At 58.0% G+C, this 27,503-nt stretch overlaps 2 protein-coding genes and 2 non-coding genes across 4 annotated transcripts; 2 read left to right on the plus strand and 2 right to left on the minus strand.

Annotated features, from left to right (window-relative positions):
* Positions 1-328: 328 nt before the first annotated feature.
* Positions 329-2,416, minus strand: LOC136024103 (dickkopf-related protein 3-like). The gene is made up of 4 exons (XM_065699189.1): positions 2,173-2,416; positions 1,159-1,336; positions 783-978; positions 329-691 (listed from the first exon to the last, which is right to left on the minus strand). The coding sequence occupies exons 1-4, from the start codon at positions 2,323-2,325 to the stop codon at positions 637-639; spliced, it is 582 nt and encodes a 193-aa protein (XP_065555261.1). The 5' UTR covers positions 2,326-2,416; the 3' UTR covers positions 329-636.
* TRNAI-UAU (transfer RNA isoleucine (anticodon UAU)) lies at positions 1,531-1,621 on the minus strand. Its single transcript is given in 2 exon segments — positions 1,531-1,566; positions 1,584-1,621. It is a non-coding gene; the product is annotated as a tRNA-Ile (tRNA).
* Positions 2,417-3,875: 1,459 nt separating the features above from the next.
* Positions 3,876-3,947, plus strand: TRNAC-GCA (transfer RNA cysteine (anticodon GCA)). Its single transcript has one exon. It is a non-coding gene; the product is annotated as a tRNA-Cys (tRNA).
* A 720-nt stretch (positions 3,948-4,667) lies between these two features.
* On the plus strand, positions 4,668-25,988 carry PLXDC1 (plexin domain containing 1). The gene is made up of 14 exons (XM_065699183.1): positions 4,668-4,737; positions 5,722-5,846; positions 7,712-7,855; positions 7,932-8,001; positions 8,758-8,880; positions 9,005-9,123; positions 9,626-9,725; positions 11,437-11,532; positions 14,065-14,146; positions 16,360-16,420; positions 17,250-17,385; positions 19,538-19,573; positions 20,664-20,824; positions 21,928-25,988. The coding sequence occupies exons 1-14, from the start codon at positions 4,683-4,685 to the stop codon at positions 22,045-22,047; spliced, it is 1,428 nt and encodes a 475-aa protein (XP_065555255.1). The 5' UTR covers positions 4,668-4,682; the 3' UTR covers positions 22,048-25,988.
* The last annotated feature ends 1,515 nt before the right edge of the window (positions 25,989-27,503 follow it).

Here is a 27,503-nt window from a genome sequence, read left to right on the forward strand (position 1 = left end):
ATCCAGCCCTCACCGTGGGGCCGGGCTTGCCCCATTTATGGGGGTCGCTGCCTTACCCAGACCCCCCCTCCAGCTTTGGATGGGTCAAGGTGGGAGGGGGACGACACCCCACTCTGCCGCCTCTGCCCATGTGTGCCTCAGTTTCCCTTTTGGGGGGGGGTCACACAGTGTCACTGCTGCCAAGTGCTTTGAGACCTGCCTGCCCTGGTGCTCGCCAGGCAGCGGGGCCCCCCCCGGCCCCCCCCATGGGCAGTGGATGCCCCCTATTTATGTCACTCCACAACCGTTATTTAAAAGACCCAAAAAAGTGTATTTTATTTATTTATTCTGTTGGGGTTTGGGGTTTTTTTTTTGGGGGGGGGGGGGACTCGCCCCGCTCGCTTGGTTCTTTGTAATAAACAGTTCGGTGAGACCTGCCCCATGGCTGTGCCTGGTGCCGGGGGGGGGGGACGGGGGACACAGACACAGAGCTGAGACCGGACACAACTCAACTCTGCAGTGCCCAGAACCGCTGCGGATGGAGCTGGGACCCGCCCGGCTCCACGCTGGGGGGATGGATGGGTGGGCAAGGGGTGAGAGGACCCGAAGCCGCGGTGATGGGCGCTATTTACAGGCAATAAATAGGGAGCCGTCGGCTCAGGGCTGCCGGCACCTCCACTCGCTCTTCTCCGGCCGGTACTCGAACGCTTTCCTGCGGAGATGGAGCACAAACCGGTAGCGCCGCGCTCCCGGCCCCGTTTGCCCGTTTGTGTCCCCCCTCTCCCCGGTAGCCCCGCACTCACTCTCGGACGGGCGCGCTCGCCCTGCACACGAGCCCCTCCTGGCAGGGGCAGAGCTGGTTGATGCTGAAGGCGAGCCCCCCGGGGGGGACGTGGCAGCTCCGGCCCCGCTCCAGCCGCCGCTGGCAAACGCTCTCGCCGTGCACCCGCGCACAGCACCCGCCGGCCCCGCACTCCTCGTCCCGCACGCACCGCGCTCCTGCGGGGACGGGGAAACGGCGTCACGGTGAGGGGAGAACCCGGCCCGGTCCCGGACAGCGATGGAGCTGGACCAGGGGGTGCCCCGCTCCGGCTGCTCGCAGCGGTGATGCTGCGATGTTCGTGTCCGGTCCCCCCCAACGCACACACCCGGCCGCGTCCAAGCCCGGTCCCCGCTCACCCTCCTGCCCGTCGGGCACGGGCTGCTGGCACTTGCCGAACATGCAGAGGAGCCCGCGGGCGCAGTGCGTGTCCCGGCGGCAGTACTGCCCCTCGGGCCGCTCGGGCAGGCACAGCCCGAAGTGCTCGTCGCAGAAGTGGCCGTGGGTGCAGGGGGTGGCCGGGCCGCAGGTTGTTGCCTATGGTGGGGACACACACACATAGCGCATCCTCATCCCTGCCTCCGGGACAGGCCGGGAGCAGCAGCGCAGGGCAAAAGCTGCTCTCGCATCGCGAAGCAAAGCGGGGATGGAAGCGAGAGCGGGCAGCAAGGAGCGAGGTTGGGGTTGGGGGGGGGGCGTTGGGGGGCGGCTGTCGGGGCACGTAAAAGTCCTGCTCCAGGTGAGGCTCGAACTCACAACCTCGGCATTGCTCCGCGTACTGCCCTATAAGTACCGCGCGCTGACCGATTGCGCCACTGGAGCGCCCGGCGCCGCCCGCCGCGCCCGCGCCCCCTGCCGGCCCCGCCCCGGTTGGGAACGCGGCTCCCCCCTCGCTGCAATCCCGGCTCCTGCCCCCCCCCGAGCCCCCCCAGCTCCTGCTCCTGCCCCCCCCCCCCCGAGGCCCCCAGCCCCAGCTCCTGCTCCTGTGCTCCCCGAGCCCCCCCGGCTCCTGCCCTGTGCCCCCCCCTGAGCCCCCCCAGCCCCAGCTCCTGCTCCTGCCCCCCCCCGAGCCCCCCAGCCCCAGCTCCCATCCCGGGCACACCCGGCTCGCACCCTGCCTTTAAACCCCGATCCTGCACCCATCTCAGCTCCAGCCCCGCCGCAGACCCCGCTCCCACCCTGACACAAACCCAGCTCTGCTCCCTCCGCAGGGGCAAAGCCACCTCCTGCTCCTGCACCCACCTCTGCTCCCACCTGGCTCTAAACCCAGCTCCCACCCTGCCGCAGCCCTACCCCGCTTCCTCCTGCCCCCCCAGGACCCCCCCCCCCCCCTCCCCGTGCGGCACCCATCGCACCGCGCACCCATCCCTCACCTCCTCCGCCTTGTCCCCGGGGCTGGCGCTTCTCCCCAGCGCCGCTTCCTCGGGGGGCTGATGGGGCAGCGAGTACATCCAGGCCCAGAGGTACCCGGAGGCCGCGGGCAGGAGCGAGGCGATGAGGATGAGGATGGCCGGGGACATGGGCATGGTGCTTGCTGGCGGTGGCGCTGGGTGCCCCGGGCCGGGGGCACAAGGGGTATTTGTAGCCCGGAGCCTATCATGAGCCCTGCTGCTAAAACTGTTTGCCCACCTAATGGGGAAGGAGGAGGCAATCAGGGGTTAAGGGATTAACATAATTGCAGCCTTCCCCTCGCTGCGGGCAACAGCCCCAAAGCAAACAACCCCCTCGGTGCAGTCTGGCTCCGGCGCCGGGTGGGTGCAGCTTGGGGTGCCCCTGTGTGCGTGTGTCCCCCCCCCCGCCATGGTTTGGGCTGCTGGAATCGAGCAGCTCCAAGCAGCAGCAGCTTTGGGGTTTGTCCCCCCCGTTTCAGAGGGGCGCAGTGGGAAGGAGGGAGGAGAAAGCAGGGGGCAAACGCAGGAAGCGCAGCGCTGGGCACGCAGTTGGCATCTGAGCGGTGTTTGCTTTGTGCCCCCCCCTCCTCCATGCATGTCCCGTGTGCCCCCTCCCTGTGCACACACAACTCCCGGGGGGGTGACGGGCTTTGCACCTTCCCTAATGGGTTCACTAACGAGGTGTTTGCGTGGCCGGGCCCTTATCACCCGGCTGAGCAGCGCCGGCGCTGGGCAAACCCGCTAATGCCCCCCCCCGCCCCGAGCATCCCCCCCAGACAGTGTGGTCCCAAGCAGGCAGGGGCGGGGGGGGCACCCGCAGACCTCTCCAATACACTTTGAAGCGGGGAAGGGCAGCCCGGGGCTGGCTCCCGCAGCGCTGCCATCGCTGCCCTGGTTTGTCCCCTGCACCGCGGTGTCCCCTCCTTGGCGCTTGCAGGGATGTGGGGATGGAGATGACCCCCCCTTGGGCCTTGCTTCCTGCCTCAGTTTCCCCATGTAAAGAGGAAGGGGGGGAGGCCGATGGGACAAGGGGGCCGAGGGGGACACCCTGGGGCTGGGGAACCACCGCGGCCGCTCGCACTGTGGGGGGGGCCCGAACCTCCTTTGTCCCCCCCGCATCGAGCCCCGGGCGCTGCTGCCGCTCGCTCCGTGTTTGCTCAGCGGCTCCGGGAGCAAATATTGACCCCGCTCCATGGGGACAATCGCTGCCCTCATCCGCCCCCCGCTGGGTGCTCCCCCCAACGCTGCTGCCTCCGGCTCTAATCCCCCCCACCCCAGCCCCACGGAAGCCCCGCATGGTGCCGCTGCCCCCCCCCCCCCCCCCCCCAACCCTCGGGGGTCCCGCAGCACCCCCCAAGTCCCTGCAGTGCACGCACAGGCAGGCGCTGCGCTGGCTCCATCCTGCTCTGTGCGGATGGGTTTGGGGGGTGACGATGCCACGTCGTCCCCCCCCAGCCCCCGAACCGCTGGGGCTGAGTCTGGGGGCTGCATCCTCCAACCCCTGCTATGCACCCCCCCCCCCGTTTGTGTGGGCAGGTGAGACGGGGGGGGTGTGCATGGGGGAGGCTGTGGGTCATGGGTGCTCAATGGGGTGCACAAGGGGGTGTCCATAAGCCGGGGGTGCGCGATGGGTGCCGTTGGATGCAGCGCTGCTGCAGCACGAGTCAGCGCGCTCCGCTTGCAGCGGGGGTATAGCTCAGTGGTAGAGCATTTGACTGCAGATCAAGAGGTCCCCGGTTCAAATCCGGGTGCCCCCTCTTTTACTATCGGGGGGGGGGCTCCTTTTACCCCGTCCCCTTTATTTGTTCCCCAGCACCCGCCGCAACGGGGGGGGGGGGTCGCGTCCTGCTCCCCGCAGCCCCGGGTGACCCCACCGGGGGGGTCGCTTCCTCGTGCAGGAGGACGGAGCCAACTCCGGCAGCGACCCCCACAGTGTCCGCGCCCCCCCCCCCCCCCCAGGATCCCCCCACCTTCGGCCCCATCCCCCCCCGGGCCGCCTCCACCCTGCGACCCCCACTTTGGGACCCCCCCCCCTCAAACCCCGGGGCACCGCGGCTCCGGCCGGGGCTGCCCGCATTGGGGACGGGGCTGCGGGACCCCCGGCTGCGCTGCTGCCCCCCCCCCCCCCCCCAAAAAGGGAGGGGATGGAGACGGGGCCGGGGGCGGCCGCAGCCCTGCCCGGGGCCGGGGTCCCCGCTCCGGGATCCCCGCTTCGCTCCTTGGATCCCGGCCCCGCTCCGGGGCTCCCCATCCCCGGGATCCCAACCTCGGGGCCCCCCCCTCACACCCCGGGATCCCCCCAACCCCCCCAAGCCCCGCCCCAGCCCCACCCCCGGCCCCACCCCCGGCCCCACCCCCGGCTCCCGCCCCGCTCCGCTCCCTCCCGGCGGGTGCGCGGCTCCCGCGGGTACCGGTCGATGGAGGGGCGCTGACCCCCCCCCCCCCCCCGCCAGCGCCGGGCCCGAGGGGGGGCCCCGCCGCCCCCCAGCACCATGCGCTGGGGGGGCCTGATCCTGCTCTGCCTGCTCCGCGCGGCGCTGGGCGCAGGTAGGGGGCTGCGGAGGGGGCGAGGGACCCGAAGGGGGGGGCGCAGCGGTGGGGCTGGTGAGGGGAGGGGGGGGGGGGGCTGCAGCCCCATTGCTGGGGAGCCCCCACCCCCGCCCGTGGCTGTGGGTGCAGGGTGGGGGGGGGACGACACTGGAGCCTCTGTGGGGTCCCACTGAGCCCCCAGCATCGGCGAGGTCTGGGTCCCCCTCAGGGCCCCCATGGGGACCCCCAAGCACTGAGCCCCCTTTCCCCACCCGGCTCCCCCCTGCCTCAGTTTCCCCTCCCAGAGGAGCTGGGAATAGAACTCAGCCCCATGGGATGGCTCCGAGCTCCACAGGCAGCAACGAGCTCCCTATGGGGAGAAGGGGGGGACCCTGTCCTACGGGTGATGGAGCAGCCCCCCCCGGGTGTCTTTGCTGTCCCGGTCGCTGGGGACGGGTGTCCTGGCTCCGCCGGGAGCCGCAGGGAAGTGCCATGGATCTCTGCAGGTTTGGTCCCAAATGGCTTGTTCAACCGCCCCCCCCCCCCCCAATTCCATGTTTTCCATCTCTCTGGGGCTGGAGCCGGGCAGGGGGGGGACAAGGGATGTGTTTCTCTTGGAGATGGATGCTCCGGGGGTCCGGAGACCCCATTCCAGCCCGGATTTGGGGATGGATGGCTCTGGACCACGACCACTGGTGCTGGTGGTTGAAGCTGCATCTTCCCCATCCCCAGCACCTTGTGTGGGTGTGAATGAGCTGTGGGGTGTCCTTACACCCCCCCATGGCAGCTCTCCTCCCACGGCCACGGGTGTCCATCACCCATCCCTGCACCCCTCCCTCACCTGGGGAGCCCTTCTCTTTGCCTCCATCATTGCAGCGATGGGGGGCTGAGACACCCCCCCCCCCAAAACTCGTGTCACCCAAGCAGAATCTGCCTTACTGGGGGGTATTGATCCCATTGTAGGACCCTGATAACCCATCCCTGTGCCCCCCCCTCCTCCAGGACACCCCCCTGGGAGCCCAGTGATGGGTGAAGGCCCAGGGAGCGAGGGGACCCACATCAGCCAGGACCTGGTGGGGGGCAGCTTGGCCATCGACACGCTGCCGGCCAACGAGACACGGATCATGGTGAGTGGGGGACCCCCCCCCCCCCACAGCAGGATCCACCCTTGGGAAGGGGGAATCTGGTCCCCCTTAAGGCAGGATCCAGCCGGTGCCTGACCGCTGGGAGCTATTTCCAGGCTGGGCAGGGAGATGTTGGCTTGGATTTAATGCATGGGGCTGGATCCAAGGAGGGTAATTACAGCCCAGTGAGGAGGTGCCCTGGGCATCACCCCGAGCCCTGTGCTCATCGCTTCCCTGAGGAGCTGGAGATGCTCCACTTGCCACATGTGCAGGGGGGATGCTGCGATGGGGCTCGGGGGCTGCTGGAAGCTGATGGGTTTGGGATGCAGGAGCCTGTGCTGCTGCACCGGCCCCTCCTGGGATATCAGCCCTGGCTCCCCCATCCCAGCCCTGCCTAATTACCCGCTCTCAATTAGCTCCTGGTTATTTGTGTCCCTTGAAACCGAGGGGGTTTGCCTGCCGCTGATCCCTATGGGATGGGCTCATGGGGTTGCGGGATCACAGGGTACGTGGCTCTGGATGCGTGGCTGAGGCTGGTGCCTCATGGACTTGTCCTGGTGGTTTTGCCACTCATGGATTCAGTGGGATTGGTGCCTCCGTGGCCTGGTGTGAAGGGGAGAAAGGGCTGGGGCTGGTCCTGCCTGGCTGGAGCCCCAGTTTGGGAGCATCAGGGATGGAGATGGGCCAGAAACCAGCAAAGTCCCTGACGTGGAAGCATTTAAAGGCAAAACCCCAGCAGCCCAAACCCAGCACTGGAGCCGCAGGGTGGGAGCGATGGCACTTGTGCTTCCCGGAGGAAAAGGCAGCAATTCCCTGTTGGGGCACCCGGAGCCTCTGCCTCAGGGCCATGGGCCAGGTCAGGGGCATTGCTGCATCTCACTGTGTCCAGCCCATGGAAGGAGGGTGCCAGCCCAGAGGGGTTTCCCAAAGTATTCCAGGTTTGGAATGTCGGGATGATGAGGGGTGAAGGGGGATGTGCTACTGGGCGTCCCCAGGTCCTGCCCAAAGCACTGCCCCGCTCACTGGAGCATCCAAACCCTGTCCTCTCTTCATTCCTCCTGTATCCAAAGCAAGGTGATGGATGAGGACATCCAAGTGAGTCAGCTCCTCCACAATCCCGGCCCTGCTTGTATCCCTCCTCTGTTCTTTGGAATACATTGGGAAGGCCTGGGAGCAGGAAAGGGCTGTAGTTGCTTTCTTGGGAATAACACAGGGCTTTGCTGCCTCATTGTTACCCACTGAATCCTGGGCTGATGGGTCATTCCCTGCCTCTGGCATGGGCTCACATGGGGACCAGGTCCCTAGGGAGAGATGCTGGGGATGTGCAACCTGGCGGGTTGGAGACGGCTCTTGCTGCGTGCTCCCTGCTCTGGTCTGCTTGGGAAGGGGGTCTGAGAGCCCAGGAATAGCAAGGAGGGGTCTGAGCACTCACATGGAGCCGTGTCCCATCCCCTGCTCCGGGGATGCAGCCCCGCGTCCCCATGCTCAGCCCCTCACTCCCGCTCCGCTGCTCTCCCTGCGCTGCCCGTTCCAAGGGCGATCATTTCCTCTGGGTTTCCCCATCCCCACTTGTTGGCTTCACTTCCCGTGTGTAATTCCCAGCCCTGGCTCGCGAGCAGGATGTTTTCCTCCCGGGAAGGCTGCCTCTGCTCCGCCGAGGTCTCTCTGAGTCACGGCTCCCTCCTGCCAACCGGCCTCTGCTCTTGGCTGCGCTCTGCACCTTCTCCTACTGCTCAGAGCCCTTTGCAGGCTTCACACCGGGCTTTGGGTGCTGCTTTATGGCTGCTTTGTGCTGCGATGGGGTCCCTAAACCCTGCCTGGGGGTCTCCATGGAGCCAGCTGGGTACCACCGTCCCTTGTCACCGCAGGAGGACAACCACAGCTACTACGTGTCGCGGGTCTATGGGCCGGGTGATGCTCGTCTGAGGGGGCTGTGGGTCGACTTGGCAGCAGCCAACAGGAGCCAAGTGAAGATCCATGGGATCCTCTCCAACACGCACCGACAGGCATCGGTGAGCCCCAACCCATCCCACTGCACCCCAGCCCATGTCCTGCAGGATGGGCTCTCACCCCATCTCCCTCCCATAGAGAATCGTCCTCTCCTTCGACTTCCCCTTCTATGGCCACCTCCTGCGGCAGGTCACGATAGCGACGGGTGGTGAGTTGGGATGGGGTGGAGTGAATGGGATGGGGTGGGATGTGATGAGGTGAATGGGATGGGGTGGGATGCGATGGGGTGAATGGGATGGGGTGGGATGCGATGGGGTCAGTGGGATGGGGTGGGATGGGGTGAATAGGATGGGGTGGGATGCAATGAATAGGATGGGGTGGGTTGCGATGGGGTGAATGGGATGGGGTGGGATGGGATGGGATGCAATGGGATGAATGGGATGGGGTGGGATGCGATGGGGTGAATGGGATGGGGTGGGATGCGATGGGGTCGGATGCGATGGGGTCAGTGGGATGGGGTGGGATGCGATGGGGTGAATGGGATGGGGTGGGATGCAATGGGATGAATGGGATGGGGTGGGATGCGATGGGGTCAGTGGGATGGGGTGGGATGCGATGGGGTCAATGGGATGGGATGGGATGCGATGGGGTGTCCATGCTCTGTTGTTATTCCCATAGTGGGAGGATGTGCCTCTGGGGCTACCTCCAACCTTGCACAATCGATAGGGCTGGAAGGGACCTCTGGAGATCATCCAGTCCAACCCTGAGCCCCCGAGAGCCCTTTGAGCTCTCTCCCTGTACCCCAAGTGTAACCCCAGCCCTGCTGCTGGTACCAGCGGCTATGGGGATGCAGGGGTCACACAGGCAGTGGGGAGATGCTGCGGGAGGCAGGGTAGGGAGGTGGGACTCAGCGGAGGGAAGGAAGGAGGGGACGGGCGCTCTTCACCCTCCTCTGCCCGCTCAGGCTTCATCTTCATGGGGGATGTCATCCACCGGATGCTCACGGCCACGCAGTACGTGGCTCCCCTCATGGCCAACTTCAACCCCAGCTTCTCCCGCAATTCCACCGTCCAGTACATGGATAATGGTGAGTCCGGCCCCGGCCACCCCAGCGCGCACCGGAGCGGCTGCTGGAGCATCCCGGCTTCCCGCTCCGTCCTCATGGAACGGGATCAAACAGAGGGGTTGATGCGCTCTGGTGTCTCCTGCAGGGACGGCGTTTGTGGTGCAGTGGGACAAGGTCTATCTTCAGGGGAAGGAGGAGATGGGCAGCTTCACCTTCCAGGCAGCGCTGCACAGCACCGGCAGGATCGTCTTCGGGTACAAGGAGGTGAGAGATGCTTCTGCTGGGGAAGGCACGGCAGGAGGGGCCCTGTTGTAACCATTCACACACCGCGTCAGGGCATTCGCGGTGCCACCAAAGCACCGGAGACATCTGCAGCAGCACTGGGAGCGGTGTCCATCACCTCCATCACCTCCATCATCACGTCCATCACCTTCATCACGTCCATCACCTCCATCACCTCCATCACCTCCATAATGCCCATCACGTCCATCACATCCATCACCTCCATAAAGCTCATCACGTCCATCGCGTCCATCACCTCCATCACCTCCATCACCCCCATAATGCCCATCACGTCCATCACATCCATCACCTCCATAAAGCCCATCACGTCCATCACCTCCATCACCTCCATCACCTCCGTCACATCCACCACTCCCATTAGGTCCATCACGTCCATCACCTCCATCATGTCCATCACCTCCATCACCCCCATTACATCCATCACATCCATCACCTCCATCACGTCCTCTCTCCCTGGCTGCAGATCCCTGTGCCGGTCCTGCAGATCAGTGCCACCCAGCACCCTGTGAAAGCCGGCCTCTCTGATGCCTTCATGGTCCTCAACCCATCTCCTGACGTGCCTGGTGGGTCGCTGTGCTGGAGGAACTGGGGGAGGTTGGGGCAGGGAAGCAGCAGATCCCGCAGGGATCACAGCTGGGGAAGGAGAGATGGGATGTCCTCACCTTGGGGCACTTCAGGAGGATGCACTGCTTGGATTCATGGCGGGGAGCAAGGAGTGTGAGGAGAAGTGTGGGGCTCGGCTGCATGGACACCCCTCATGTCCCACATCCCCTGGTGCATTGCTCTTTGGAGTCCATCTCTCTTCGGGGTCCATCACTCTTTGGGTCCATCTCTCTTTGGGGTCCATCTCTCTTTGGGGTCCATCTCTCTTTGGGGTCCATCACCCTTTGGGTCCATCTCTCTTTGGGGTCCATCTCTCTTTGGGGTCCATCACTCTTTGGGTCCATCTCTCTTTGGGGTCCATCTCTCTTTGGGGTCCATCTCTCCTTGGGTCCATCTCTCTTTGGGGTCCATCTCTCTTTGGGTCCATCTCTCTTTGGATCCATCTCTCTTTGGGGTCCATTTCTCTTCGGGTCCATCTCTCTTTGGGGTCCATTTCTCTTTGGATCCATCTCTCTTTGGGGTCCATTTCTCTTCGGGTCCATCTCTCTTTGGGGTCCATTTCTCTTTGGGGTCCATCTCTCTCTGGGTCCATCTCTCCATGGCCAAGACCACCGTGGTCCATGAGCACCGCCAGCTTTGGCCAGGTGCTGCAGGCAAGAGGGCTTCATGCACGTGCTTATTCCACACATGAGCTGCAGGCATGAGCTGAGCTCCCCAAAAAGGCTCTTCCAGCCTCTCTCCTCCCTGCCCGTCACGAGGAGCCCAACCTCCTGCTGCTGTGGTTTTCCCCTGTTATTTATGGAGCTCCGTGTGCTCCTCGTGTATCACTCCCAAACAACACTGAACATCGGCCGGGATGGATATGCCTCCATCCCCGTGGCCTGTGGTGCCTCCTGCCTGCCCTAAGGGGTGAGGGGAGAAGAAGTGCAAGAACTGGGGTCAAAACCAGCTCATGAGGTGAAGAAACGAGGCTTGAAGGGAAGGAGAGGAGGGGCGAATGCTCTGTCCTGCTCATCCCTTGGGCTCTTTTCATTCCCCTCCCATGGAAGCGTGATGCCAGAGAAGCATCTTGGCTGGTGTCACCACCTGAATCCATGGTGGATGCTGGCAGAAGAGCAGGGAGAAGCCAAATGTGGGAGACCCTTCCCGGCCCGGGATGATGGGGAAAGAGAAGGAAATGGGGAAGGAGGAGGCCGTGGGGAAGCGGCTGCGGCCGGCGCTGCGCAGGGGGAGGTTCACAGCCCCATGAGTCACTGATGAGAAATGTGTTTGTTTAGAGCGATGCTGGCCTGGACCACGTCCACCTCTGCTCAGGGACAGGGGCACAGCGAGCTCCAAGCTCCTCCCAGCAAGCAGGGATGGGGAGATCTGTGTCCCGACATCCCTCTGCCCCGCAGCGCATCCTGCATCGCTTCCTGGTTGGAAAAGTCCCTGCTCATTGCAGAGGGGATGGAGGAGATGACGCTGAAGGTCTCTTCCAACCCAAACTATTCCATGATTCCCTGCAGCCTCCATACACTCTCCTCTCCCACAGGAACAACCCCAAGACCCGGGGCCACCTTTGCCTTCCAACTGGGAGGCAGCAGCAGCGGGGTAACCCCCTTTGCAGGATGGAGAAGGGTGCTGAAGGTGGGTTTGTGCCCTGTCTATAGCCGAGGCTCCGTGTTTCAGAGTCCCGGCGCCGGACCATCTACGAGTACCATCGCGTGGAGCTGGACACCAGCAAGATCAGCAACCTGTCAGCCGTGGAGTTCACCCCCCTGCCCAGTGAGTCGGACACGCTTGGGGACTGCAGCGATGGGGCAACGGGGCCCTAGGAACACTTGGGTACCACAGTGATGGGGCAACGGGGCCCTGGGGACACTTGGGTACCACAGTGATGGGGCAACGGGGCCCTAGGAACACTTGGGTACCACAGTGATGGGGCAATGGGGCCCTAGGAACACTTGGGGACCGCAGTGATGGGGAAACAGGGCCCTAAGAACACTTGGGTATGGCAGTGATGGGCCAATGGGGCCCTAGGAATGCTTGGGTACCACAGTGATGGGGCAACGGGGCCCTAGGAACACTTGGGTACCATAGTGATGGGGAAACAGGGCTCTAAGAACACTTGGGTACCACAGTGATGGGGAAACAGGGCTCTAAGAACACTTGGGTACCACAGTGATGGGGCAACGGGGCCCTAGGAACACTTGGGTACCACAGTGATGGGGCAATGGGGCCCTAGGAACACTTGGGGACCGCAGTGATGGGGCAATTGGCCCTAGGAACACTTGGGTACCATAGTGATGGGGCAACGGGGCCCTAGGAACACTTGGGGACTGCAGTGATGGGGCAATGGGACCCTAGGAACACTTGGGGACCACAGTGATGGGGCAACAGGGCCCTGGGGACACTTGGGGACCGCAGTGATGGGACGATGCGGCTGGGGTGGTGCCCTGAAGGGTGTTTTCCTCCCATGGTTTCACCCAGCGGCTACAGCAGCCTCCTATGCGGAGCCAAGGGCTGGAGAAGGCAGGTTCAGTGGGTACCGGGGGTGTGTGGCTGTCACCCATCAGCCGATGGCTGGGAGCCATGGAGGGAGGATGAGCATCAATCAGGGTCCCCCGCTTATCCTGAAGGTCTCTGAACGGCCGTCACTGAACACAGAATCAGAGAATGGTTTGGGCTGGAAAGGACCTTGAGATCATCCAGTTCCAACCCCTGCCATCTCGTGCCTACAGCCCTGTTTGGGTTGATCAGCTCAGACACAACCTCAGCCAAATCCCATGCATGTGCCAGGCTGCCTGCTCTGGAGCCAGGATGGGAGCCTGGGATGCAGCAAAGCCCAGCGGGCACTGGAAAAGCAGGGGTCTGCAGGCAGTTTTCCTTCCCTGCTGCTCAGCACTCCCCAGCTAAGCGATGAGAGCCGTGATGCCAAGCACCATGTCCCCACATGGTCCCAAGCCACGCTCCACGCCACTGCCGGCACCATTCCTCATGTTGGGTTGATGGCTCTTGCCCTGCTCTTCCCACCTGCCCATCCTGCAGAGCTCCTTCTCTTTGCTCCACAAGCTGCAGCTAATCCCGCTGGACACCGGTTCACTTCAGGTCTGCCTATGAGCTGTTTTGGACGCCTCCACACTCAGATGGAATATCTCGGGATGCTGTTCAGCAGCCCCATTTTTAGTGCTGGGATCCAAGGACACGTGCGAGTCATCACGAAGCCCATGGATACAGAGCAGGGAGGGAACGTGTCCGGAGATACCGGGGCTATGGATAGAAACGGCCTCCCTGGGGCACTGGGTGACAGTGTCAGCAGCAGCAGGGTCACCGCAGAGCGCATCATAAATAAGCACCCAGCAATAACTCCATTTCTTCTCCTTCAACCCTGCTCTTTCGTCTTCCCCAGCAAGCAGGGATGCTGAGAGCAGCATCTCCAGAGGAGCCACAGGGCTGGGGGGGAGCTGGAGGCCGCTTCTTCTTCTGGGGGCTTCATGTTTAGGCTCATTCAGGTCAGGAGGGCAGGTCTGGGGCATGGAAACCACCAGTTTCTGTGCTTTTCTTGACAGACCACCTTTTCCAGCCAGGGTTGGACTCTCCAAGCAGGTCAGCCTCTGCAGATGGAGGTGTTCTTGCAGAGCTACTTACTGTGCACACAGCAAAAGAGGGTTAAGCTGTTTGTATCGCTCCCTTCCTTCTGCTCAACACCCTCTGTGCAACAGAAGTGCTGTAAGTCTCAGATGTGTTTTACCTCCCAGTTAAACAGGATGGGAAGAGGTTTAGAGGTGGACTGGGATCACATCCTGCTAGAGAGGTGTCCGCAGGCCCATAGCAGAGAGGCTGGGTTAGAGACTCACCTGCTGATGCTGTCCTTCTGCCCACACCACCAGCGCGTACTGTGGATGCTCCTGTGCAGATGCTGCTGTGTCACTGGATGGTACCCATGCAGATGCTGCTGTGTCACTGGATGGTGCCCATGCAGATGCTGCTGTGTCACTGGATGGTACCCAGGCAGATCCTGCTGTGCCACTGGATGGTGCCCATACAGATGCTGCTGTGCCACTGGATGGTACCCATGCAGATGCTGCTGTGTCACTGGATGGTGCCCATGCAGATGCTGCTGTGTCACTGGATGGTACCCATGCAGATGCTGCTGTGACACTGGATGGTGCCCATGCAGATGCAGCTGTGACACTGGATGGTGCCCATGCAGATGCAGCTGTGCCACTGGATGGTACCCATGCAGATGCAGCTGTGACACTGGATGGTGCCCATGCAGATGCTGCTGTATCACTGTGTCTCCTCTCTCTTTTACAGCCTGCCTCCAGCATCAGAGCTGTGAAATGTGCGTGAGCTCGGAGCTGACCTTCAACTGCAGCTGGTGCCACGTCCTGCAGAGGTACCAGCGATGGGTTTCCTCCCCACCTCTTCTCTTGCTCGCATTCCTATAGCTGGGAGTGCAAGCACAGCTCCAGGTTTGGTGCCTGTATCAGTGCTCATGGGCTTTTATTACTCTTTTCCTTTCTCTGGTGCTTTCTGGTGCTGCTCTCAGGCTCGCAGCCCTGGTGATGCTGTGAGCTGGTCTCCGGTTACAAGCCATTGAAAGGAGACATTTCCCAACCCTGGGGCTTTCGGTCCTGATGTCTCAGTGCAGCAGCTGGAACAAGCTGGGACCAGAAGCAAGATTCACATTTCTTATGTGAATCAGCGAGCTTAAATGGGGGGAAACTTGTCCTGCTTTAGGCTGTGATTTGAGCCTGAAGTGCAGGGCAGGGAGGCTGGGACGGGCTCCAGCCTCAGGCAGGTCACAGAGAGAGGGATGCTTATCATGTTCTCCTTGTTGGGGATGAGACGTAGCAAGGGGAGGGCTATTGCTGCTGCTTTAGGGGTGCACAGAGGATGCGGGGGGTGAGGCTGGCCCTGCCATGCAGCATCCCTGCTCCCTGCTCTCCTTCAGCGCGATGGGGAGCAGGAGATTAATGAGATTCTGCTGAAATCTGTATTTGGAGCTCGTGGCAGGGGAGGGGACCCAGTAACACAGATCCTCACAGGCGGCCCAGCTCGGATCTCCCAGGGGGGCTCAGTGGCTGGGCCCCTTCCCCAGCCGCCTCCTGCAAGGGCAGCGTGGTTCAGTGTGGCTCCCCCCGGGCTGCAGCCCTTCAGGTCAGAGAAGGGGATGCTCTTGCAGCTGAGATGCCTGAAACCAGATGTGGCTTTGTAGCAAAACCAAACCTGGGTTTGGTCAGTGGCTCGGTCTGGGTCTTGTTTGGGCCGAAACCTCAGGGTTCCAGAGCTTTGCTATCCTGCTTATTCCAAACTCATGGTGTTTGCAAACCCCAGCTTCCAAAACCAAAGTCACTGTTGCTCATGTTTCATAGAGCCCCAGCCTGGTTTGGGTTGGAAGGGACCTTACAGCTCATCCAGCTCCACGGGCAGGGACCCCTTCCATAGAGCAGCTTGCTCCAAGCCCCTGTGTCCAACCTGGCCTTGAGCACTGCCAGGGATGGGGCAGCCACAGCTTCTCTGGGCACCCTGTGCCAGCGCCTCAGTGCCCTCACAGGGAAGAGCTTCTGCCTAAGAGCTCAGCTCAGTCTCCCCTCGGGCAGGTTCAAGCCATTCCCCTTGGCCTGTCCCTACAGGCCCTTGTCCCAAGCCCCTCTCCAGATGCTTGCCTGTGCTGGCTAAAGGCCACGCTTCCCAGAGCCGTAACTGCGCGCTGGCAGCTCCGTCCCGAGGAGCTGAGGTTACACACGGACAGGACACATGGCGAGCTGGAGCAAGCCTGCTGCTGCCTTGCTGGCTTTCAACCAGGTCGGCTTTGCAAAGCCAACACGATCTTTCCCAAGGAAATGGGTCCGGTGGCTTCCAGGGAGTGAACGCAGTGATTTAACCCCGGGGTTAACCTCGGAACTCACCTCTGGACTGTGGGGTTTGTGCGTTTGCTGAGCCCAGCCTTGTCACCGGCACAGCACCTTAAGCAAAGATCCCAGCGGCTCAGCAGGACCTGGAGTGGGGTTTTGTGCTTTCTCCTCCTTCTCCTGCTTGCTCGTTGGGTAAATGAGTGCTTGTGTGAGCTGTGAACCCCTGACTCACGGCTTGGTGTCCCCGGAGACCTCGCAAAGGTCAGAGGGCTCCTCCATTGCCTTTCCTTCTGGAGGGATTTCTCGAGCTGGTGTTTCCCGGAGCTCGGTTGTAATTCCTTTAATGTGTTTTTCCTGTGCAGATGTTGCTGGAAAAAGCCCACAAAACCCTCGTGGAGATCACGGCAGGGTCCAGGGAATGGAAAGTCCAAGTCAGGCCATATATTTTTCCCATTGCTCTGCTTCTCTGTTCCCCTTGGAGAAGCGGTGTTGACCCTTTTCCTCCTCCATGAAGAGGAACGTTTGGGTCCTTCCAGCCCAGCTGTATTAGGAGATAGAGCATCCCCATGTCAACCTCTATCCCCTCTTTCCAGCCCTCGGCTCTTTGTCCGAGCACCCATCGGGGCAGCATTTGGGACTCTTGGGCGGCTTGGGAATCCCTACCAGTGCCCCCGCAGTAGGCAAAGGAGCTTGAGCATTGCCATGTCCCTCAAATTCCTCTGGCACAGGTTAATTCTGCTCTTGTCCCCAGATGTTCCAGTGGCTTCGACCGGTACCGTGAGGAGTGGCTGTCCTATGGCTGCGGGCAGAAGGTGAGGCAGGGGCAAGAGTCACTTTTAGGTCCTCCGCTAAGGATGAAGCTGATCTGCAGCAAAACCAATGGCCACATCCCCTAAAAGTCACTCTCAGCTCCACTTCACCCACACCTGGAACAGGCTGAGCATCCCTTTAGGTAGCCCTGTCCGGTTAGAGCGGGGCCACCGATCCACTTGGATGTCTGTATGGGAATGGTTAAGAGCCGGGCCATCTCACGCAGGGTTTGCTTTGCTGCTGCCTTGTTTCCCTGGTGCTGGGTATTCAGCAGAGGTGCAGAGACCTCCTTAAGTTACCGAGTGGTGCAGTCGGAGTGCTCTGGGATGTGTTTTTCTTCACCTTCTGAAGCATGACTCTTACTCACTCTCAAGCATGAAGGAATGAATCCTTGTGACTTTCTTTGCTCTCCAATTATCTCCGCGCTGGATGAACCAGTTTCTTTGTCTCGGAAAGATCAGCTCTAAGGAAACATCTGGTTCTGCTTTGGGTTGGTTTTCTTTCTTTTTCCTCCCTCTGAAAACTCAGCTTTGTTCCCTCTTAACCGAGAGGGTTGAGCGAGGGGAAAGGGGGTCACAGGGCCTATGTAAGGTCACCCAGTGATGCAAGAAGGTCAGATCTTGTCCCGCTTAAGTGGTTCCCAACCTTTTCCTCCTCTAACCCCTAGGTCAGCCCCCTCCATACTTGTGGACCACATCCCCTGCTTCCACTCCAGTGTCGGAAGCCTTCGGGCTCGGTAGCCCCAAGCCTAGGAAGCAGAGTCCGGTCCCCACTGGTGCTCCTGCTGGAGGAGAGCAAGGGCAAAGTGGGTCCTGTCTGCTTCCTTGCCAGGCTGACGAGAAGACCTGTGAGGATTTAGCGGCCGGTGAGCACTACTCAGCACCTCCCGAGAGCTCTTCCTCCCCGCTGGATGAGGACATCACCACCTCCACGTCCTCGCTCTTCATTGACAGCCTCACTACAGAAGGTAGGGGCCAGCGCGTGGGTACCGCCTCCCTGATGCTTATCCCTGCAGAAGTCTTTCACTCCAGAGCCCATTCTTACCCAGTTAAATCCAAGAACAAGCGGGTTTTGAAGCACAAGGGTTGGGGAGAGTACAGGAGGCAATGGGAAGGGGAAGATGAGAGGGGTGACGTGGCAAAGGAGGAGAGGAAACCCATCAGTGGGGGGAGATTTACAGTTGCATCACAGCCGGTTTCGGTGTTTGAGAAGGTCCACAAGCAGCTGGTACCTGGTGGGGAGAACCCCAGCATCATAGCAGGGGTTAATACAGTATATAGGGCTCATGCTTTTAATGTGCTTGGTCTTAGCTGGTGGCTCAGGGCTGCCAGGACAGTCAGAGTGGCAATAACACAGCACAGGGTTGTGATTGCCCTCTGCTCGGGAATGGTGTTGATTCCAGGGCAGGAAAGCTCCACATAAAGCCCTGAGTCTCCCTCGAGACACCCATGTTCTAAAGCTTGATAATCCTATTAACACAGGGCTGGCTCCTCGGATCCTAGCGGCAGGTATCGCTTCCATTCGCCTGCTTAATAGTCCCTAAAGCAAACTGCTAATTAGAATAAATAGAAAGGAACACTCCTAATTGTCCTTCAGCAATGGGAAGGAGCTGGGCGGATGAACGGAGCCCGTGCTGACAGAGCTGACTTTGAAAGGAGCAATTAAAGGGAAGGGGGGAGCACGACACCAGCGCTGAGATGATTTTGCAACTCATCGCCGGTTCTTGGAAGAAGAACAAGAGGCTTTTCTGTGACAGAGCCAGGCATGGGGCTCATTTGTGCTCTTGGAAGCAAACACTCATCCAGCTGCATCAGGCAGCGGGCTTCATCTGGAGACGCACAGCCAAGGAACAAGAGAAGCAGAGGACGGACCCACCCCCTGCGTCCTCCTCCTCATCTCGCTCATGGGGATGTTTGTGGATGGGTCATGTGTCGGCGTGGAAGCCAAGCAGTGAGGTTCCAGCTGGACGCGTGAGGGTGCTGATGTGGAGCCCATCAAGATGTGAAGCCTTGGGCGGAATATCCCAGCTCTTCCAGAATGAGACTGAAAATGGGACTGGATTTTGGGCCCCCACGGAAGACGCCTATAGCGTGACAACATCCCAGTGATTTATTCGGGATGTATGGGCACCATGACTGAGAACCTGCTATAAAGAAGCCTTAAATTCCCTGTGAGGGTGCTGAGGCGCTGGCACAGGGTGCCCAGAGAAGCTGTGGCTGCCCCATCCCTGGCAGTGCTCAAGGCCAGGTTGGACACAGGGGCTTGGAGCAAGCTGCTCCAGTGGAAGGGGTCCCTGCCCGGGGCAGGGGTTGGAGCTGGATGAGCTTTAAGGTCCTTTCCAACCCAAACCAGGCTGGGATTCTGTACTAGATTCTGTACTCAGTGTGCGCTCGCAGCCCAGAAAGCCAACCATATCCTGGGCTGCATCAAAAGGAGCGTGACCAGCAGGGCGAAGGAGGGGATCCTGCCCCTCTGCTCTGCTCTTGTGAGACCTCGCCTGGAGCATTGTGTGCAGTTCTGGTGTCCTCAACATAAAAAGGACACGGAACTGCTGGAACAAGTCCAGAGGAGGCCACGAGGATGATGAGGGACTGGAGCACCTCCCGTATGAAGACAGGCTGAGGAAGTTGGGGCTGTTCAGCCTGGAGAAGAGAAACTGCGTGGAGACCTCAGAGCAGCTTCCAGTGTCTGAAGGGGGCCTATAGGGATGCTGGGGAGGGACTCTTCATCAGGGACTGCAGTGACAGGACAAGGGGTAACGGGTTAAAACTTAAACAGGGGAAGTTTAGATTGGATCTAAGGAGGAAATTCTTTCCTGTGAGGGTGCTGAGGCACTGGAATGGGTTGCCCAGGGAGGTTGTGAGTGCTCCATCCCTGGCGGTGTTCAAGGCCAGGTTGGATGAAGCCTTGGGTGGGATGGTTTAGTGTGAGGTGTCCCTGCCTGTGGCAGCGGGGTTGGAACTGGATGATCTTGAGCTCCTTTCCAACCCGAACTATTCTATGATTCTATTCTATGATTAGCAACTCATTGCTGCTAACGCCACAATGGGAGCGGGTGGGAAGCTGCAGAACATCCTCGGGGCCTCCTAACTTTATTTGCCTTTGTTTTGTTCTTCCAGACGACACGAAGCTCACGCAGCACGCAGGCAGTGAAGGTAAGCCCTTCATCCTCCCCCTGCCTGCTCACAGGCATTCCGAGTGAAACCAAATCCACCGGGAGCTGCAGCGTGGAAAGGGTGGGCAGCTGGAGCAGAAAGGATGGAATCAAGATAAGGCTCCTCTTGTCCTTACCCTGATTAGTACCATTGTAGAGAGTGGAAAGTGAGAGTCAGGCCAAATCTCTTTTACCCCGCTGCTGTTTGTCTGCTTCTCCCACTTAGCCCTGCTGTGCAAACGAAGCTGATGAGTTTTCTCTTTCCATGTAATTCCCTTTCTCTGCAGTTTTTGCACAGACAAAGTCCTTTTTCCTTTTGAGTTTCCTCAGCTGTGCCAAAGAGCAGCGTGAAATCCAAATATGAAGCGTCCTTAAACCCACCTCTGCCTTTTTCACCCTGTTCCAATGAATCCTTTCTCACTCAAAGTCTGCTCATCGGCCCCAAGGGCTGGGAGCCAAACTGTTGCCGTAAGGCTCTGATTCCAGAGTATGGGAAGGATCTGAGCCCTCTTCACCTGATGTCAGGTTTGCAAGCACCGTGGTCTGTGCAAACCACGAGCCCATTCCGCTCACCTGGAAGCAGCTCCGGGAAGTTAAACTGGGCGCGGGATCAGCTCCTTTGCAGGCACGGGGCCTTTGGAGTGCTTCAACTTCCCAATTCCAGCCAAACTGCTCCCCAGATGGTGGTAATGTCACTGTTCAGAAGTGCCACCTCCACCCTCTGTAGCTCTTTTGTATATCCATAGCTGAGGACCGAGGGCAAGGGAGGCACACGGAGGCCCCAGCTCAGCATATGGCTAATGGCTTTCCACCAGAGTGAGCAGCCAATCTATAAAGAATACAGATTGGAGATGGGGTTCTGCATGGAGCTGGTTTAATCTGCCTTCAAACCAGCTCCTCGTATCATCTGGAAGGGATGCTGGAGCCCGGACAGCCCTTTGGTGCCTCCTCCCCTCTCGCTGAGCCAGGCGGTAGCCGGTTGAGGTGCTCAGTCTTACGTGCAGAGCTCTGAAAGCTCTTCCCTTGCTTTTCCTTTCCTTTTTCCTGAGGTCCCGGCACAGTTCCAGACTGAAGTGAACCCTTTCTTGCAGGGCTGGGAAGCAGCCTCCCTTCCAAGCAAGCCAGCGCCCCGATCCACACCGGCACGATCGTGGGCATCGTCCTGGCCGTGCTGCTCATCGCAGTCATCATCCTCGCTGGCATTTACATCAACAGCCACCCCACGTCCACCGCTGCCCTCTTCTTCATTGAGGTGAGTGGAGAACACGATCCCTCGCCCGGTTCCTTTCTGCTATCACCCCAAATCCCAACCTTCTACAGGAGAGCAAAGAGCAGCGTTGATGGAGTCCAGACTGAGTTTCTTTTCGTGGTCCTACAGTCACAGCCAATCTCCCAGCCTCCAGCTGATGATGTTTTAAACTGAGGCTCTCCCCTCCCACACGGTGTTATTTTGCTCCCTTTCACATGCTCTCTTTCACACATTGCCTTTTCCCCCATGCGACATTCCGCTCTTCCACCTGCTTGCAGGAGCCGTCAACACGGAGCTGGAGGGCTCGCTTGGAGCCACGGCATACTTGAGCTCGCTGCCTTTTGAGTTACCCAGCTGGATTCTGAGCACTAAAATGGTCAGGTTTTACTGCTAGGTGTCACGCCATCAGCGACAGTGTAAGCGGTGGTGTGAAGGCTCTAAAGGGAAGGTTTTAATTCACAGAATGATGGGGGTCCAACCATCTCCATCTGCTGCTCAAAGCCAGCAGACCGCTTGCTGTAGGATCCCAAGGCAGGCAGAAGTGGGCTGAATCTTGGCGTAGGAGCTGCTGCGGAGGGAGTGAGCAACACCGAGCCCTCAGCCTTTCCTTATCGCTCCCTGGCTTTTTCCTTGAGCACTTGGCTTTGCTCCATCTGCCCTGTTTGCAAGGGCAGGAAGCAGGGAATTGTGCTACGTGGCCTCTAGCAGTCTAGCAGCACTTGGCAGTGTTGGATGCATTCACCTGCACCCGGCTGGGACAGGGCAATGCGGTTGTCCCTGTTCTGCTGATAGAGGACACACAAAGCTGACTTGTGTGTGGTGGCCATCCTCGGCTGCCACCCCGGGCACAGAGCATCCTTGTTCTGAGGCTGATGTGAGATTTCACTTCAAGCTTCCATTTCCTCCCCCATTTTAACCTTAGCAGTGGGTCAGCTCAGCGAGATGGATGCGTTGGAATGAACTGGGTTAAGCACGAAGGTATTTGTTAGCATTTATTACTTCCACAAAGACTGTTCTTGTTTCAGGACCGAGACTCTGACTTCCCTGCAGGCTTGGCGTGAAGGGCTCTGCCATAGCTTCTGATGGCTCTTTGTTTCTATCCGCAGCGAAGGCCACATCACTGGCCTGCCATGAAGTTCCGAAATCACAGCAACCACGCAACGTACTCCGAGGTGGAACCGACCAGCCAGGAGAAGGAGGGCTTTGTGGAAGCAGAACAGTGCTGAGCGCTTCTCCCCCTGCGCCTCAAACCTCCCATGTCTCAAGTGTTGGAGTCTTCTGTTATCCTATTGCAAAGTCTTTCCCCTCTTGGAAAAGAAAAGAGCGAGTAGAGGCAAAAAAGACCCAGTGGAGCATTTGAAGAGCGAGGCGGGGTGATGCGGGGCTGGATTTACCTGGATTCCTCACGGGATAGCAGAGCCTGCAGTGGTGGCAGTTGGCTGTGGATGCTGGACTGGCTGTAGCCCTGGATGTGCGGTAGAAAGAAGTGCAGTCAGTTCTTCAGCTCCCAGTGGGGTTTATGGTTCGCGGTTGGGTTTTTCCCCACTGTGTTGGCTGACCTCTTCCCTCCTCCACCGGGAGCCTTACAGGGGCAGCAAAGGGGGAGAAATCTTGTTATGGGCAAAACAGGGGGTTGCCTCAAGCAGGAAGCTCTTGGAGTCAGCAAACCCGATGCTTTTTGCTGCCTGCACTCAGGAAAGCTGGGCTGATTCACTCGTCTCCATGGAGAGGCTGGGGAGGTGCTGGTGGTGGCCCAGGAGAGGTTAAGGCTGGCTCCCAGGGCTCACCACCCCTCTCCCATCTCCATCCTTTTCTCCTCTCTCCCCTCTCCACCCCTTTCTCTTCTCCCCCATCTCCATTCCTTTCTCTTCTCTCCCCTCTCCATCCCTTCCTCTTCTCTCCCCTCTCCATCCCTTCCTCTTCTCCCCCATCTCCATCCCTTTCTCTTCTCTCCCCCCTCCATCCCTTCCTCTTCTCTCCCCTCTCCATCCCTTCCTCTTTCCCCTCTCCATCCCTTCCTCTTTCCCCTCTCCATCCCTTCCTCTTTCCCCTCTCCATCCCTTCCTCTTCTCTCCCCTCTCCATCCCTTCCTCTTCTCTCCCCTCTCCATCCCTTCCTCTTCTCTCCCCTCTCCATCCCTTCCTCTTCTCTCCCCTCTCCATCCCTTTCTCCTCTCTCCCATCTCCTTTTGTGGCAGGCAACATTTAGCTTTGTCTTTGCAGCTGAGAAGCCTGCAGCCTTCAACTCCCTGCCCTCCCCTCCTTTCAAAGCAACAGCTTCTACCCCTTGCCTGGGAGAAAGAGAAACCAGCTCTATCTTAATGGCATAACCCTGCAGAGGATTCCCCTTCAGGATGCTTGTGAGCCAATGGCTTTGAAGCACTTCTTGGCATCTCATTAGTTTGCTGTATCCCTAATGATAACCCTTGCCCTAAAGCAGACAGTGTGATTCCAGACAGCTTGGATTCCTTCAGAACACATCCCGGTGCTGTGGCCACCGATCCGGCAGGAACGGAGTGGGATGTGGTGGAGGAGGATGGGGACAGCGCACGAGTGAAACAGTGTCCTCCCCCAGGCTCAATCCTGCAGTGAATCCAAACTCCTCCGTGGGCACGGCACATAAATAAGGAGTGAAGGCACCCGCTGGTGGCTTCACAACATCGAATATCCTGGGTTTAGAGCCTTCTGGAGGCAGTGGATTGCTTCTACTGGTTTATTTTGCCTGCGATAGGTCCCTGGTGCATAGAACAATGATTCCAGCCTCTGACCCTAGCTAAGGGCTTTGACATGAGACCTCTCAGGGTTTCCTACTCCTTCTGTGCCATTGAATTCCACACTAAGGCTATACTAAGACTATTCCATACTAAGGCTATACGTACTCCCCCCTGCTTCCACAGACAGAGCTTGGGCTCTAAACTGAGGAAAGCTCCTGTTAAAAACAAAGGAGACCAAAGTCCAGTGGAAGGTAAAAGTTTCCTCCCCCCAACAAAGGTGTTGGGTGTATGGGGCCTTTTTTTCCCCTTTTTTTAATTCATTTTCTCTTGATCCTCAGTTATTTATTCCGACAATCATGGCTTTGGTGAAGATTTCCTCCCCTGCCTGGTTCAGCTGCCACTGGTGGGGGATGCTGCCAAAGGCAGGGGCTGTCTAATTCATGTTTTCCTTCTCATCTGCTGACTCCTATAGCCATTCAGGACAAATACGGCTGCTTTGTGGCATTTACACCTCGATTCTACTATCTCCTACATAGCCACTAGGGAGATATGGATGCGTCTTATGGCATAAAGGCACCAACATGCTCGAACTGGCTAAGTCAGACCCGTGCCGAGTTGTTCCAGCCCAGACAAAGTCTCTCTTTAGACATAGTTTGAAGAGAAACTTTATGCCCAAATAACGCTTTCAGCTGGAAGGTTGCTTTTCCCCATGTATCCTTGAAGGAGAAAGAATTCAAAGGGATGCTTTCATCTAGTTTATGCCCAGGATCTGATCTCCTCTGAAATAGTTATGAGCTGGTAAGGAATTTGCTCTGGATTTAACTCTTTTCAAATAATGGCCTTGGTTTGCCTGTTTTTCTGACCAGGCACACACAGGAACAGGAAGATTTTGGGTACCCTTCCTCATCCACAAGCCCTAGGAATGCTGGGTAACATCCAAGGCTTCTGAAATGCCGTGAATTTAAAAGAAAACAGACTTTAAATAATGTATAAAGCTGTGTAAACCACGGGGGCATTATTGCAGCCAGGGTCTGGGAAGGATTCAGAAGAGGATCAGGTGTTCAGGTGGAGAACAACATCCAAGTGCCTCGCACAGCGATGGTTGAGATATGGGAAACACCTACATTGAGGGGAGAGGCCAAGTTCTGAGTGCCTCGAGGGAAAAAGGCTGTTTCAAAGGGTTCCTTTTCCTTTAAGGAAAGAAAGAAACCAAACCAGGCTGTTCTGCAGCCATGCACCAGATGTTTGCTCTCTCTTCCACTGAGGAATATGGTCTGGGGTATTGTCAAGTAGACATTAACAGCTCCAATTCATCATCTCTAAGATCCTGGGGTAGAGTAGATGGAGACGTTTGTGCCCATAGTCATGCTCTGAGCTGAAGGTTTGGAGCCAACCAGCATCTCTCAGTGCTCAGCCTGGAGAAGCAAGGCACTTACATGCTGTGTCTCAAGGAGGGTAACATCCTCTGTCCTACCTTTTGATGTGAGGTCTAGCTCTGGGCACTTGAAGTTCACATCTGGAAGAGTGGAAGAGAAGAGGTTGTCTATTAAATTCAGGAAAACCCAATGGTAACGTTACCAGTGCCTAGAAGAAAGAGAAAAATGCCTTTGCCATCAAGAAGTGCTCCTCTAGTGTGGAAGAGAAGAGGCTGGGTGCAAGTACAATGCTGGCTGCACCAAATCAAAAGCATCAGGACTGATATCCCTGTCCTGTCTGTCAGACTCTGACTTCAAGATGCAGGTTAATCTTGTTAGTCTGGAGTACTGGGGCAAGAACAGGATGATGGGGACTATGACATGAAAAGAGCTGGATTTTGCTTTGAATCTTGGGGCTTCTCTAGCCACATCCTGGGGTTTCCCTCTGGATTGGGTTTGGGCTTGCTTCAGCCTGCGTAACAGCCGTGTGTATATTGACCCGTGTAAGTTAGAGCTCTAATATGGGCTGTTGGCTGTGCTCAGCCCGGTGCTCAGCTGGTTAAAGATGCAAACCACAACCAAGTGCTGTGGCTCCTCCTTTGCCTCTCCGAGCACTGTGCAAGTGCTGAGTGTGTCATTGGGCATAAAGCAGCTGCCGGTCAGCAGGCAGAAAATGCCATCAAGAAGCTGCCCCTTGGCCACTCAGCAAGTGGGCAAACACAGCACAGGGGTTGTCAGAGACCAGCGCGAGGTGGGGTCTGCTCCTATGGAATGGAGGCTAAACCCCCCCCCATTTCTGACATCAGTGGGAGCAGGACCCCGATCAAAACGTATTCTCTTCATAACTAAAGGCCTATTTTCCACATACTTGAATTTACAGCACAGCTGGACTATTTCGAGGGACTAAAGGCACTTTAGCTGCCCTTTAATGCAAGGCATTCACTATGGAGTAGCTGCATGGAATACAGTCTTAATATTAAACAAGAACAATCTTCCTTTTGGACTGCTTTGTTTTCAAAATAAAACATGCAAAAGGTGACTTCTGCTGTTATGTGAACTTCCAGGAGTGATTTTCCTCTTGTATTCTCTTAATGGATGCTGTAAGAATACAAGGATTTTTGAAGATGTCCTCTGCTGCCTTAGCAATAAGACATCATTATCAGGAGGTGTTCCCAGGACATAGCTGGGATAAAAACGAATGTAATTGGGGTTTGAATCAAGGCTATAATTTGCTTGGCCTGGTTTTGGCAGTAGTTAAAGCCCTGAATCACTTTCAGGGTCATTACCTGGAAGCTCTGGGGAACACCTCTGCATTTGGGCTTCCTTTGCTGCTGTACATGAAGAGTGTGAACAAATTGGCACGATGCAGTGACTCAAAGGAGATGATGAACTGCAGGGAAAGGCTCTTGTGCCATCGATAGATTGATTTCTGTGGGAGCTTTGACAGCACTGCTCCTGTGTGTGTTACACCTTGAGTAGCTGCTAAGGGCACAGCCAGAACAAGGGCTTACCCATATTCCATGCTCTTCCCCTGCAAAATGCTGTGTCACGTAGAAACAGCCAAGCTGGCACCAAAACTGGAGCAACTGGGTCCTGCTTCACACCCCCTGCAAGAGAAAAGATCATCAGAGACACACTGAGAGAGGATGATGCGCACAGGGGACAGAGCTGTCATAAAAGCAGCTCCTGGCATCCCAGCTGCTTGGCTGTGATGTGTGAACAGGAACACACCATGTTTCGCCTGGGGCTGTTTCCACTCCCCAGCCTGGGGCTGTTTCGTAGCATCTATAGCTCCTGTGCTTGGCCTTGATTCTGCTCAAGGAGCTAAATCCTTCCTTTTCGAAGCAGAACTCTGTCTCTGCTGGCTACAGCTGTGTTGCAGTATTGGAAAAAGGGGCAATATATCTGCTTCTTCCCATTTCCCTGCTGAACTTCCCAAGCCCCTCACACCCTGCCCATCCCCTCTTCCCCAGAAGCCTTTTCCAGGCTGGAAACAACCACAATAGGGACAGCTAAGAGCTAATTCCAACCTAAGAACAGAATTCAAGTGTCCCAATGCCTTGGTCTATTTTTTCCAGCAGAGAAGTGGAAGATACATAATTAGGAAGTGTGTATATATATATATATATATATTCCATTTATATATACACACACATATATAAGCAAATACCCCATAATACATAAATAAGCAGAAATATAAATAGCCAGCTCTCAGCAAATAGGTTTTATCCTAAATGGGTTTCATACCCTCTTCCAGAAACAGGGAAAAGGGGGAGATACCTGATCCATTACACAAATGAACACGGGTTTGTGCCCTGTCCAAGTAACCTCAGCTCCAACAGGATGCAGACCCGGAATGAAGAGCACAGTGAAGAAGCAGGGAGCAGATTGCTCTACAAAAGGGCCTGTGGGTGGTGGAATCAAACCTCAAATAGATGCACAGCTTTGAAGCTGCATTTTACAAGTGCTGGGGAATGAAGCTTTGGTTGCGATTGGGAGCAGGGAATGAGGGCTCCTCAAGTCCAAGCCTGGTTGTACATTAAATGTCTTCGTG

This window comes from Lathamus discolor, chromosome 20, assembly GCF_037157495.1.
Source record: "Lathamus discolor isolate bLatDis1 chromosome 20, bLatDis1.hap1, whole genome shotgun sequence".
Lineage (NCBI taxonomy): Eukaryota > Metazoa > Chordata > Aves > Psittaciformes > Psittacidae > Lathamus > Lathamus discolor.